This window comes from Pseudozyma hubeiensis (assembly GCF_000403515.1).
Source record: "Pseudozyma hubeiensis SY62 DNA, scaffold: PHS21, whole genome shotgun sequence".
Classification (NCBI taxonomy): Eukaryota; Fungi; Basidiomycota; class Ustilaginomycetes; order Ustilaginales; family Ustilaginaceae; genus Pseudozyma; species Pseudozyma hubeiensis.
In genome coordinates, this window is record NW_012133803.1 from 350,751 (window position 1) to 363,069 (window position 12,319).

A 12,319-nucleotide genomic window follows, 5' to 3' on the forward strand; every position below is an offset into this window, starting at 1 on the left:
ATGGACCCTTAAGAACAATGGTGAGAGCCAAGCAGGACCCGAATTTCGGAACACAAGAGCCGTTCACTTGAGGCGAGAGCAGCAGGTGCATATTCGTGCATGCCATTATTTTCGATTGAAAAATCAACGTGCAGCAGCGCAACACTGACTGATAGCCTTGCAGCGTTCCCCACACCACAGTGCAGTGTGTGTTTTGCGCGTATCTACAAAAACACAAAGGTGTGACTTTGGTCTTGACCACCATCTACACTTTCGTTCATCCTCACCACAACCATCTGTCGACAATCCTACACACCAATCAGCATCGCCTAGCTGCCCGCTATTACCATGGCGCACCGACACGTTCGTCATCGCACCATGCGGTTGCGAAAGCATCGTCATCGTCGATCATCGCCCATCGCTGCTGCCACAACCGCAACTGCCACCGCACGACCTCAACAGCCTTCGTCATCCGACTCTTCCGACGGTTCTGACTCGAACGAAGCAAATGTCCCGGAAGCTGCTCTCGAGGAGCGTAGACGCCGAGCTGCGGAGGCCAAGAATCTGGCCAAGGCGCAAGCGATGCTCAACTCGGAAGTCAAGCATGCATCGCACGACAGTAAGGTGGTGAGGGCGGCGGATGCTGCTCCGACAGAATCGAGCAATGTCGGAAGTGTGACTTCGGAGCGGGGGTCGTATCTAGCGAGGCTGTCTGCTCAAGCTGAGGCTAGTGCTACTGCTAGGCGCGAGAAGAGGGCAAGGGGCGAGGACGATGATGACGATGACGATGATTCGATGTATGGAAGAAGTAGACGAGGCGGGATCGTTCGAAGGGTAGCAGAGAGACATCATCGCAAAGCGGAGAAGCGTGAAAAGCAACGACGCATGGAACGAATGCGTCGAATCGCCGCACTCGACCCCATGAAAGAAGCCGAACGACAACACGGTCAAGCCAAAGAAACCACCTTCATGGCGCTCATCCGCAAATACGGCAGCATGGCTCAAGATTCTTCTTCATATACCACCGACGATCAACCGCTTCGTCGTGGCGACCAAGATGCGACGACGACAACCACCGACACAACTCCCACCTCGGAATCCTCGTCCTTCGACGACGAGCACAGCGCATACCTCGTGGACACGCTCGATGTCGTAGACCCAGGTGTATCCGCCGCAGGCCATCTATCCAACATTGGCAATTCTTTGATCTTCCCCAACATCCCCGGACTGTACGATCGACGACCGGTGATCGATCTACCCGCCCAAGAGGTCGACGAGCAAGCAGCAGAGACCGAAGCGACCTTGCAGCTGGAAGAGGGACGTCATCCACCTCGTCGGCACACCGGTGCGAAGGACCATGACGACCTGCACCTCGACGCGTACGTCCACGAGCTGCTCACCAAGAAACAAAAGTTCAAGCGCGCGATGCAAGGCGTATGGGCGTTCCTCAAGACACCCGTCGGCGTGATTGCGGGCATCTACGGCTTTTTGGTGGTGTTCGGAGGTGCAGCGTTGGTGTTGTTCTTGGTCGGGGCGATCGATGGAGGAAAGAACAAGGACTATTGGGTGGAGGTGTGGAGTCAATTTGAAAATGGGTTGTTTACGATTCCGGGTGTGGGGTTGATTCCGTGGAGATTGAGGGATACATGGAGGATGGGGTGGATAGCGTACTACCAGCATCTGACGTGGAGGTTGAGGAAGAAGAGGGGGTTGCCGAGGCTGCAGGATAAGAATGACGTTCCTTCGGTGGCGCAGAAGAAGCAGCACGAAAAGAAGAAGGTACCAGCAGAAGGTGATGGGGAAGATACTTCGGACGAGGAAGGTTCCGCGCCCGTCGAGCTGGACAGAGATGCAGTCTTGACCCCACACCAAGCGACCCACCTCTACAACCTTCAAACCGCCTTCGCCGAATCCCAATCCTGGTACCGTCCTCACGAGACGTTCACGCACCACGCCTTCTCGATCTCCTTCGCCCTCTGGATTACGATCTTCAACGATCTCAACTCGCTCTTCCAATGCCTGCTCTGCGGATACATGTGGGGCTACGCTACCCACTACCACGACCGACCCGCTTGGTCGACGGGAACGTTCATGCCGTGCTCGTTCCTGGCGGGCATCGCGGCGGGCGTGCTGATCTGGAAGGGTGGAGAGCGGAGCAAGAAGAAGGGCGAGGTGGAGGAGAAGCTGTTGGCGGCGTTTGCGAGGGACGTGGATGCAAGGGTGGAGAAGATGCGTGCTGAAGCGGAGCAGGGCAGGAGGGAGGAGGAGACAGGGTTGGGGAGGGTGGAGGAGGTCGGGGAGACGATCGATTTGGGAAGGTTGGCGGGGGAGATTGCGGAGAAGTCTTAACACTCTTTTTTGCTTTTCGCTCTTTCTACATCGTTCGAGTCTTTTGCTAATGGACAGTACGGAGCCATAGATACCGTATGATGAGAGAGAGGTGTCTGCGGGGGTTGACTGACTTGCAACTGCATGCGGATGTGAAATTTCGAGAGAAGGTGGGATCTGCACTGTGCAGCTGCAGCTGGTCGGACCTGCGGCAAGCAGAAAAATAAACCTCGAGAAATTTGTTTCATCGGAGAAAGAGATGTTGAAAAGGGACACACACAAAGGCTGCACTTCCATCCTTCGTCGGTGCTTGAATAATGATATTCGATTTCCAGCGAAGACCAGCATACGGTAGCAGGTTCTTGCTGCTTTGCACCCAATCGCATCATCGCTTCTCAGCTGCAGACGATCACAAGGATCGGTCCCCGGGGTATGATATCAGGATGTATATACCGAAGATTCCAACTACTGTCTCACATAGACACTCGCTCAGGGGACAGCAAGGATGTATGGTCGAAAGTGATATCTCAACTCTCGATGACGGCGAACCAAAAAAAAAAATGGAATTTCCGCCGTTCAAATATCGACTCCGACCCAGGGCAGGGGATGCGAGAAACGGACGAGGGCACACAAACACTCTCTAATCGTGTTGGCTTAGCTTGACAGGTGCGCGTGCGTGTGCAGCCAGCTGAAAAAGCCCCTAAAACAGAAAAAGAGAGACAAGCGCATGCACACAGGCACCAACCCCCTGATAGCACGCATATGCGAGCTGTCACAGAACTTCTGCATGGAGAGCTAAGGCGGACGAGATAAGTGCATGACGAGGATGTGTGAGCAAGCTTCTCGGTGCTTCACCATCTTGTTTGCCGTCAGGGCGATGGGTATCCTCGTCGCTACCACGAGCCTTTTCCCTTGACGACATTCATCAACGACAGCGTTTCAGCCAACGCAATGATCACGTACGACTAGACAAACTAAGAACATCCTCTCGGCGACCTTATCTACTCCATCATCACTTGCCCACCATGGGCAACATCACTTCCAGACAAGCCACCAACCTCATCGACAGCTTCGTCCTCCGCCTCGCCCGCATCATCGACTCTACGCTTCGGCGTCTCAACCGCAGCCTCTCCACGTTCTCGAGCTTCTTCTTCTCCAAGCTCTTCGGGTACGATGTGGTGATCGTCGACGATGCGTGTGCGAACTCTGTCGAGCTGACACGCAAGGATTCGCTCGTGTGCGGGCCGGGCAACGTGTGCATCGTTCCAGCGAGCAGGATCCAGCACAGGCAACTCGAAAAGAAGAGGAGGAGCGAGAGGAGGAGGAGGGCCGAGGCGGCAGCGTTGGGCGAGAAGATGTTGAGGAAGCACGGGTACAGCGTGGTGGATAGCGTGCCGAGCAGTCCGACGAGTGACAGGGAGAAGGTCAGGGTGAGCTTGGGAGAGGTGGCGAGGGCGCCGGCGGCGAGGAGCGAGAAGGAGAGGGAGACGGTGGGTGAGAGGGAGAGGGGCAAGTTGTGGGTTATGGGCAATGTTGCTGCGAGTAGTCGGAGCAGTGATGCCAAGAAAAGTCCGACCATCCCGAACTCTCCAACGGGGATAGACGAGATGGTGTTGCAGAGAGTCCAAGATCAACGCTCCAACATCGCTTCCAACTCGACAGTCATCAAGCGACGTATTCAACCGAGGAAATCATCTCGTCCACCACTACCACCACCGCCATCGCAGCACCACCTGCCTTCCGCTGAAATCGATCCCAAATCCGCTCCTACAAGCATCGCATCTGTAGCAGAGACCGACGAATCGCCATCCGGAGGTCGTGCTAGCAAGCCTTCTGCTGCGCTTCCACCAGGAGCACTCTCCCTCCGCCCCTCCCCCTGGGAACCCACCTTCCGGCACCCCTTCAGCGCCGCACACGAACCGCTCCCCTCGCCTACCGCCACCACCATCCAACCGCAACCGCGTCAGCCGTCTCGACCCAAACTATCCCTCGACACTACCCTTCCCGCTGCTTCCACCACAGCACCCGCATCCTCCTCCACCTCGTCGCCGCATCGTCCGTCCCTAGCCCGTCGATCGATCGACACCCTCTCCCTGCGCCACAACTCCCTCGACGCACCTCCTGCGATCGACGTGAAATCGCTCGCCACCAAAGCAGTGCGCGAATCCAAAGGTCGAGCCGTATGGAAGGACCACGTCCACAAAGCTGCCATGCACAAGTGTCTTCAACAGCAAACCCCTGCTGCGGCCGCTGGGGGGAGGAGGTTCAGCACCGCAACGCTAGGTCCAGGTGGCCCGCTGATGCGCGTCAAAACCTCCGAAACCGATCTCCTCTCAGCCGACGCGGTAGCGCAGAGAGCAAGGAGAGGTTCAAGTCCAAGCCTGGCAAGCGGAAGGAGCACACACGTGGTCAGGGAGGCGTCTCCATTGCACGATGTCGGAGGATAACTCGTTGCAAACGTGTAGAATCACCCAAAAAGCATAGCCACAGACATAATCAAACTTCCTGTCATGATTCCATTGAAATAGCGTGAAAGGTGTGCAATGAGATGCTACAAACTGCGTGTTCCGTCTGACATACATTCTAAGGAGTGAGACTGTAGAAAAGGAGAAAAAAATGTCCAAGTACTGCTGTACCGAGCTGCCCATCCAGTCTCAAGCAACCAACACAGCGACCGGAAGCGCCACAGCCGCCAACACGGCGGCGACGCTGTTCCATCGCTTCACCGTGGCAGCGGCGGGGCTGCTGCTGCTCGCGCCGTTGCTCGACGAGCCGACGCTCTTCGAGTTGGTGCCCGAGTTCAAGCCGTTGGCCAGGCTGGCGAACCCGACGCCGGCGTTACCGTTGTTTCCGTTGGTGGTGAAGATCGAGTAGACGTTCTTCAAGAAGGCGTCGCCGATGATCCACTGCAGATCGGTCTGGGCCGACGAGCCGAGGCCGAAGATGGCGCCTAGACACTGCGTGCCGGACTGGTCGAGGGTTCCTGCGACAAAGTCCGAGTTGGGGATCGTGTACTGCTGAGTGCCGAACGTCAGGGTTGCGTCGACCGAGCTGCTGCAGGGGAAGGAGTAGTATCCATTGCCCTGCGATTGAGAGTTGGGGATCTGCGAGTAGAATTGCTGCACCACCGAATCGGGTCCACCGATGAGCGTGGTGCCCGTGTCGATGGCTGCGCGGGTGAGACTGTTAAGGTTGACGGCGGACCCTCGCGCGCCGAGGCCACCGAGACGCACCATCCAGTAAAGCTCCTCGATGAGCGAGTTGTAGCTGATATCGCCCTGGTACAGGCTCGTGTTGGTTCCACCTAGCGTGAAGGTTCCACCGGGCTGGGTCGAATCAGAGGAAGTGAGACTGGCTCGTTCGAGGTAGAACGAAAAGGTGTCGACACCGGCAGCGACCCACAGCGGTGGTTGACCGGATGATGCGAGCTTCTGGAAACCCATACCCATGATACCTTCCATGGAGGCACTCGTCAAACCGGACGAGACCGAGGTAGCTACCGCAAAGTGCAGGTTCTGCACAGTCGTGCCGGCCAACGTGAACGTGTCCGTCGCTTGATATCCATCCACAGCGCCCGATCCGTACTGGATGTCAAATGCAGTCGACTGGTTCTGGAAAGTGCTGCTCGACGAAGGCTGATAGTACTGCGAAGAGATCCACAGATCGGCGGAACCCGTATCGAGCACCACCTCGTAGCTCTTGGATGGTGTACCACCCGAGAGAGAGGCGACCCACGAAGAGTCGTACTGCACATTGGTGAGCGACGTGGCTCCGGCTCGCCGTTGATTCGCAGAAGCAGGCAGGTTGTACTTGGATTGCAGAATGGTCTTTTGGTCGTATGCCCAGTTGAGAAGGTCGTTGCCCGAGCGCTTGACGACGTTTCGTTTCGAAATGGGGACGTGGATGGGGGTCGAGGAGCTGGCGGAGGAGGATGCAGGCGCAGGTGCTGCCATCGCTGCCGAAGCGGCGAGCAGGCCGGACGAGACCAAGGTGGCGCCCGAGAATTTCATCTTGAAAGGAGTTGGATACGGCGGTCGAAGATCTCTTTATGCTATGAATGCAAAGTCTTTCGGTCCTGTCTAGGTCGTGGGCGTTGGACGGCGGTTGAATGTCAAGATTGACGCCTTCAAGCTACTTATGAGAGGGGAAGGGAAGAGCCTATCGAGAGGGAGCTCAGTCAACTACAAATAGGAGCCAGCATCCGGAAGAATCAAGCCGCCTGATGTCAGCGTCTGCGGTCACACTGTGCTGTGCTGTGCTGCAGGAGGTCATAGCTTCGTCAAGCAATGACCGCGCGGCAGGCGGCGAGACCCTGCATTCAGTAATGTCACCCTTCCTTCCAACCACATTGAGAGTACGGTTGCACAGCTTTTTCGGTCGCACGACGGCAGCCGGCCATTGAAAATCTTCTGGAAGCGGACGTGTGACAGGCCGAGAGGGGAAAGCGCGGTCTTGCCAAGTTCGTCAGGATTATGACGTACTTGCACTTGAGCACAGGTTGGAATTCCTAACGCATCGGCAAAGCCTGCATCCCTCTGTCGCAGTGCCGAGGTAAGTAAGGGTTCACTCTAGTTGAATTTCCACCCTCGTCAGGCACCGCCGTCGGTCAATCGACTCAACCGGTTGGCTGTTCATAGATCGCTCTCGTTCGCCGCGCTTTGCCGCGGCCATCGAAGAGAGATCGGAGACGCTGTCAACCTACGGCGTCGACACAACGAGTGAGCACACCGTTTCCGAGTTCGTCATCCTGTGGTACAACGTGCTTCTTTCCTGCCGAATCGAACCGTTTGTCGATGCTGATGATGCTGACGGTCGGAGAGGTCGTCGCAACTGACCGTGCCGGAGACCTGTGTCAGCCAACTTGCAGTCAACGTTGACAGGTAGTGTGATGCTCTTCTTCGCCCATCACGAAACTGTGCGAGGCGTAGCACAGAACGGAAGGGCCGAATTCGTGTCGCCGTGACGAGGCTGTGGAGAGCATGGCAGTGACTTATTGGATTACCATGTGGTTTTGGTTGCAGTTTCACGGCAACTCGCAGCACCGCCTCGATTTTTGGACTCGGCCACTTTGCTGACTGCAGAGATTTGTCCGTGGCCCAGCTCCATGGACACCATTGCGGGCGACGCAATTCTGTTGTTGCCACTGTTCGTCATATCGGCTGTGGAGAGCGCACTGATTGCTGCACGCCAAGCTCTGGGTGACCACGCGGTTTCGGACATGCTCTTTCCTCGACAGGTGAAATTGTGTGGGTTTGGCAAAAATGGATGTACGAGAAGCGGAACACTTCCTTTCCCGTGGGTCGTTGACTGCAGAAGCATCGTCTTGATGACCCCGATCGACAGCAACGTCGCCTCACCACTTCATATAGCGACCTTGCGGATCATGAAAACGTACACGTGGTACCCGATCTCGATCTTTCTCATCTGACCGTTCCTGCGTGCCTCCAACACTCCCTGCTGCTTCACCTTCTCCTCCTCAAACCCATTCCCCCTGCCATCCAGCATCCTGACATCTTCCATCTTCAAACATGCCCCCATCCTCTTCTTCCTGCACGTCGTTTCGAACACGCTGAGAGCTCTCGACAGCGTACGGTGTTCCGCCGTGACCGCGACAATGTACCCGCCGGTTCGGAGGACCGAGAACCAGGATTCGAGGAAAAAGTGGTAGAGCTTCGAGAGCGATTGAGATGCTTTTTCGCGCTTACCCCAGGGGAGGTCGGTGAGGATGGCGTCGATGCTGGAAGCACCTCCTGCGAACGATTCTAGTGAGAGGCGGTCGGTGCCGTCGACGCTTCGGAGTTGGACGGTGACGGGGCCGGTAGTGGGGTCGAAGCCGGCAAGAGTCGAGATGGACTGGGCTCGTTCGACGGTTTCTGCGTCAATGTCGCAGCCGAGGACCTCGCCGTGCAGTCCGCGAGCTTCCATCATGGCTGCTGTTTGGAACACGATAGATCCGTGCCCACAGCATGGCTCCAGCACGCGCAGCGGTGCGAGCTCCTTTGCGGATTGCACGCCATCCAGCGTTTTCCTTTCGGTCGGCAGGGGCAATGCCAGGGCGAGTGAAGCAGCGCGGTACTCTGCCATGGTCGTTCCGCCTACCAGAAACGCATTTCGCCCTGCCGGTCTTCGTGGACTCGCCGTTATCGGTGCAGGTAGCTTGATCATAAACGCGATCTGTCCCTCCGACTTGAGTGCTGGATCGTCCTCCTCGCCGAGCTCCTTTTCGAACTCGTCGCCGATTCCGAACCCAGGGAAGAACTTGAGCGTGATGTCGAGCATCGGCTTTTCCAGGTCGACGCGCCAGGTTGTGGGCGCGGAGGGTTGTGTGTTGGGTGTGTCGCGACCGTTGAGCCAGTCCCACGCGAGTTCGCCAACGTACCGCTCCATGGTCTGCGAGTTGAGACTCGGAAGATTGTACGTGGCTCGGTCGACGGTGGCTCGATAGGTGTGGTGCGTCTCGGTGAATGGTTCGCCTGTGGTGGCGCTGACGATACGTTTCCAGCTTTCGAGTGCTCGATCGAGCTGCGGTAGCGACGACTCCCAAACGTCGTCCAGGAGCTGTAGCAACCTGACTTCGGATGGGAACGGGCTGCCGTCATCAGCTTCGGCTTCGCTTGCTGCTGAGCTCGGAACTTGCTCGACTGCTGCATTGACACCGATCGACTCCGATTTCATGCCGCTCTGCTCAGCATCGAGGAGAACCTTGGCAGCGGAAGCCGCAGTGTCATCTGTGACGACGTCTCCACGCAGAATCGTTGGCTTCCCGATGATTCCGGGCGTCGTCGGCTGTGTGCCCAGCTTCTTTCCTTCCTTTTTGGCCAAGGATCTGCGCAGCTCTTTTGCCTTCCACCTAGCCCGCTTGCTGGCCCCACCAATGTGCTTCTCGTGCTTGAGCTCCTTCGCCAATTCCCTCGGGAACTCGTGCAAGGCCGTCAAGAGGTACGCAGTCTTGGCGATGCCCAGCTTGGCATCAAGGTACGCTGCGAGACTGCACCTCGCCAGCTTGCCATCTAGCACGCGGACATGGCCCGAATGGATGCTCGACGATGTACCGCATTCGGACGTCAATGTGACTGCGTGCTCGGCGGCTCTCGCCAGCGTCTGTTGCAAGACCTCGCGCTGAGCAAAGTCTTCGAACCCGCCAAACACCTGGAATACGATGGGTACGTTGATCGCCTCCGTCGCGACCGCAATCTTGCTGCTGCTGCTCGACGGACCGACATGCATAGGTGGGTAGTCGACAAGTTGCATCACCTGCGACAACTCGATACCCTGGTCGTGCTTTGTGTACTTTTGCGGCTCGGCCAACCTGGATGCTTTCTCCTCGATCTCGCTCGTGATGAGCGAGGAGATGGCGGCACTGGAAAGCTCCGCCTCTGTCTTGTGCGCTACAGCGAGGTCTTGTGGTAGTGTCGCCTCTGCTGCTCCCGACCCTGTTCCAGAACCATGCGGCGAGATCGACTGCCAGTCCTCCCTGGCCCACCACGGCAACGCATCTTCGAACGACCATTCGTCCGACCAGTACTTGATTGCGTGTAGGTAGATGTAAAGCTCCTCCGGTTTGGGATCTGGCAGAAGGGGGATCTTGCACTCGGAGCAAAAGTCCGACGACTGTTCGCGCACTCTTTTCTGCCATGCTGTCTCGATGTCCTTGGGTCGGTTGAGTCCCTTTGCAGGGATGTCACCTGTGTCTAGCTCCAGCTTAGCCAACGCTCTTTTGAGCAAATCGTCCGAGGGTCGACTTGAGCGACCGTTCGGGCCCGGCACGTGGACGTTCTCCAGACCTTCCTGAGCGATCATCTCCTTGAACAGGACCTCGTCCTTCCATCTCGCCCAATCCTCCTGTCCATCCTGATCACCCTTGATCGCATCGACGATCATTTCGACCTCCTTCTGTCCGATCTCACCGCCGACCTTCTTCCACTGATCGGGGATGACTTTTGCGAAGGCGGAAGAGTCGACTTTGCTCCACACGTTGTGACCGTAGATGGGATCGTTGCAGATCGGGTGTCCGAGATACTGGACGTGCACTCGGATCTGGTGTGTACGGCCGGTGATAGGTCGGCAGAAGACGACGGAGGAGTCGGTAGCAGCGTCGTACGAGAGACGGACAAAGATGGTCTCGCAGTGTTTGCCTTTTGGATGTACAATGTTGACTCCGCTCTGACGGTCGATGGTCAGGATGGGTTCTTTGCAGACCACCTCGCCTTCTGGAAACTTGCCGCGAACACGGCAGACGTACGCCTTGCTGACTTGGCCGGCTGCGAATTGAGCTCCTAGTCGGGAGGCGGTCTCCTTCTTGGTGGAGCAGACCATGATTCCGCTCGTTAGCCTGTCCAGTCGATTGGTGGTGTAGACCATCTCTATCCCATGCTCTGATTGAAGTAGGCCGGTCAATGTATGTCGCAAATACCTCCCCGCAGCATGAACAGGGATTGATCCGGGTTTGACGATCACCAATATCCCCTCTTCATCGTCTCTATGAATGATCTTGATCGGTTCGTCGGTGACGGGTGGTTCATGTCTGTGCACGCTGTTGCAGATCTTGTCGCCATCTCCGATGGTCTGATGAATGTCGGCCTTCTTTCCATTGACAGTGCAGATACCCTTGTGAATCGCCCAGACGTAATACTCTTTGGTGCGATCTCGAAACTCGGTGGTCATGATCTCGATGAGCTCTCGACCGAACCAGCGTAGCTTGGAGTAGGTCTGGAACTCGTACCAATATGGGGTGGTTTTGCGGAGACCATTTTGACGGCTGGTGGTGCCGGTGGCGGAGTTGATGGCCTCTACACCCCGATGATGGCCCATCATGACGGTGTAGAGTGTGAGCGTTGGACTGGAAGCAGAGGAAGGTCTGGGAGCGGATCAAGGGTCTTGACTTGAACACTTTCTTCTTGGAACAGCAAAAAAACCTAGCTCCTCGTTGCCCGATTTCCGAGATCCTCTTCCAAGACCATTTCGTCCGACAGGGGTAACACTCAGTGGGGCATGCAAGGTTTGCTCTCATCTCAAGCGGCACAAATGAAGATGAGTTGGAAAGTTGACATTACAAATACAGCAGATGGACAGAACAAGAATGCGATGCGAATGGAAAAGGAACCGAGACGATGGAAGTGCAAATCGAAAGAATGAGTGGTATAGTTCCAAGACGAGTGCGTATGTACGGTTAGGGATGGTAGCAGAAAGGGGAGAAGAATGACAATGCCTGCCGAGTCGACTATTCATCCTTCTTGACAGACATGCCGGCCTCGGCAGCCGCCTTCTCAGCCATCTCCCTCTGCTGATGTGGCGGGTGTGCCTGCGCCTTGTCCGAGTAGGCCTCTTGAGTTGCCGTCATGAGCTCGTGGATTTGGTAGATCTGCTCGTCGGACATCTTTTCGAGCAGCTGTGCATCCAGCCTTTCGCCACGGAAGCCACCAGGTTTGCCTTGCTGCACCTCAAGCTGATCGAGGTACATCTTCCACGAGCTGAGGAAGCCGATGATCTGGAGCGGATTGTCGATGGCCTTGTGTCTGCGAAATTCGTCCTTGACGTAGTTGTCACCTACGGCACGCATGTCGGCGTCGAGCTTGCGGTGGGCACGGATGATACGACGGTAGAGCTTAATCGGTGGCAAGATGGTCGCTGCGGTGCGCTTGACTGCATTGAGCTCTGAACCGGGCGGGATGGGCTGGTTGGATGCCGACGCCATCGAGCGCAGCGTCGAGCGAAACAAGAGGCTTGTTGATGGTCGGAACATGATGGACCTTACTGCAGACAGTGCGAGTTGTCGAAATGGAACAAAACGGACGCTGGTCAGCGAGCAAGTTCTAGCGTAATTCCACCGGTATCTGCCTTTGTGCTACTGCTGCTGTCGTCGTTGGTGAAATTTTCTTTCGGGTGGAAAGAGACGGCTCAGAAATCAAGAGTTGCGGCATCGACCAAAGCTGACGACAAGCCCCGAAAGAGACTTGGCGTCGGAGCCAAGGGCTCGGCGAAGAGGTGCCAGATATGTTGAGCGCTTTTTAAA

At 56.5% G+C, this 12,319-nt stretch overlaps 6 protein-coding genes across 6 annotated transcripts; 3 read left to right on the forward strand and 3 right to left on the reverse strand.

Moving 5' to 3' along the window:
* Nucleotides 1–327: 327 nt before the first annotated feature.
* PHSY_002084 (hypothetical protein) lies at nt 328–2,328 on the forward strand (the record flags this gene model as incomplete). Its single annotated transcript, XM_012332709.1, has 1 exon — nt 328–2,328. One exon carries the CDS (start codon nt 328–330, stop codon nt 2,326–2,328), a length of 2,001 nt encoding a protein of 666 aa, XP_012188099.1.
* A 1,004-nt stretch (nt 2,329–3,332) lies between these two features.
* PHSY_002085 (hypothetical protein) lies at nt 3,333–4,754 on the forward strand (the record flags this gene model as incomplete). The annotated part of the gene is made up of 1 exon (XM_012332710.1): nt 3,333–4,754. One exon carries the CDS (start codon nt 3,333–3,335, stop codon nt 4,752–4,754), a length of 1,422 nt encoding a protein of 473 aa, XP_012188100.1.
* Nucleotides 4,755–4,961: 207 nt separating this feature from the next.
* On the reverse strand, nt 4,962–6,260 carry PHSY_002086 (aspartic peptidase; the record flags this gene model as incomplete). The annotated part of the gene is made up of 1 exon (XM_012332711.1): nt 4,962–6,260. The coding sequence occupies one exon, from the start codon at nt 6,258–6,260 to the stop codon at nt 4,962–4,964; it is 1,299 nt and encodes a 432-aa protein (XP_012188101.1).
* Nucleotides 6,261–6,529: 269 nt separating this feature from the next.
* PHSY_002087 (pantothenate kinase) lies at nt 6,530–7,141 on the forward strand (the record flags this gene model as incomplete). The annotated part of the gene is made up of 2 exons (XM_012332712.1): nt 6,530–6,683; nt 6,945–7,141. The coding sequence occupies 2 exons, from the start codon at nt 6,530–6,532 to the stop codon at nt 7,139–7,141; spliced, it is 351 nt and encodes a 116-aa protein (XP_012188102.1).
* Nucleotides 7,142–7,668: 527 nt separating this feature from the next.
* PHSY_002088 (hypothetical protein) lies at nt 7,669–11,121 on the reverse strand (the record flags this gene model as incomplete). Its single annotated transcript, XM_012332713.1, has 1 exon — nt 7,669–11,121. The coding sequence occupies one exon, from the start codon at nt 11,119–11,121 to the stop codon at nt 7,669–7,671; it is 3,453 nt and encodes a 1,150-aa protein (XP_012188103.1).
* Nucleotides 11,122–11,527: 406 nt separating this feature from the next.
* Nucleotides 11,528–12,001, reverse strand: PHSY_002089 (hypothetical protein; the record flags this gene model as incomplete). Its single annotated transcript, XM_012332714.1, has 1 exon — nt 11,528–12,001. The coding sequence occupies one exon, from the start codon at nt 11,999–12,001 to the stop codon at nt 11,528–11,530; it is 474 nt and encodes a 157-aa protein (XP_012188104.1).
* Nucleotides 12,002–12,319: the final 318 nt, after the last annotated feature.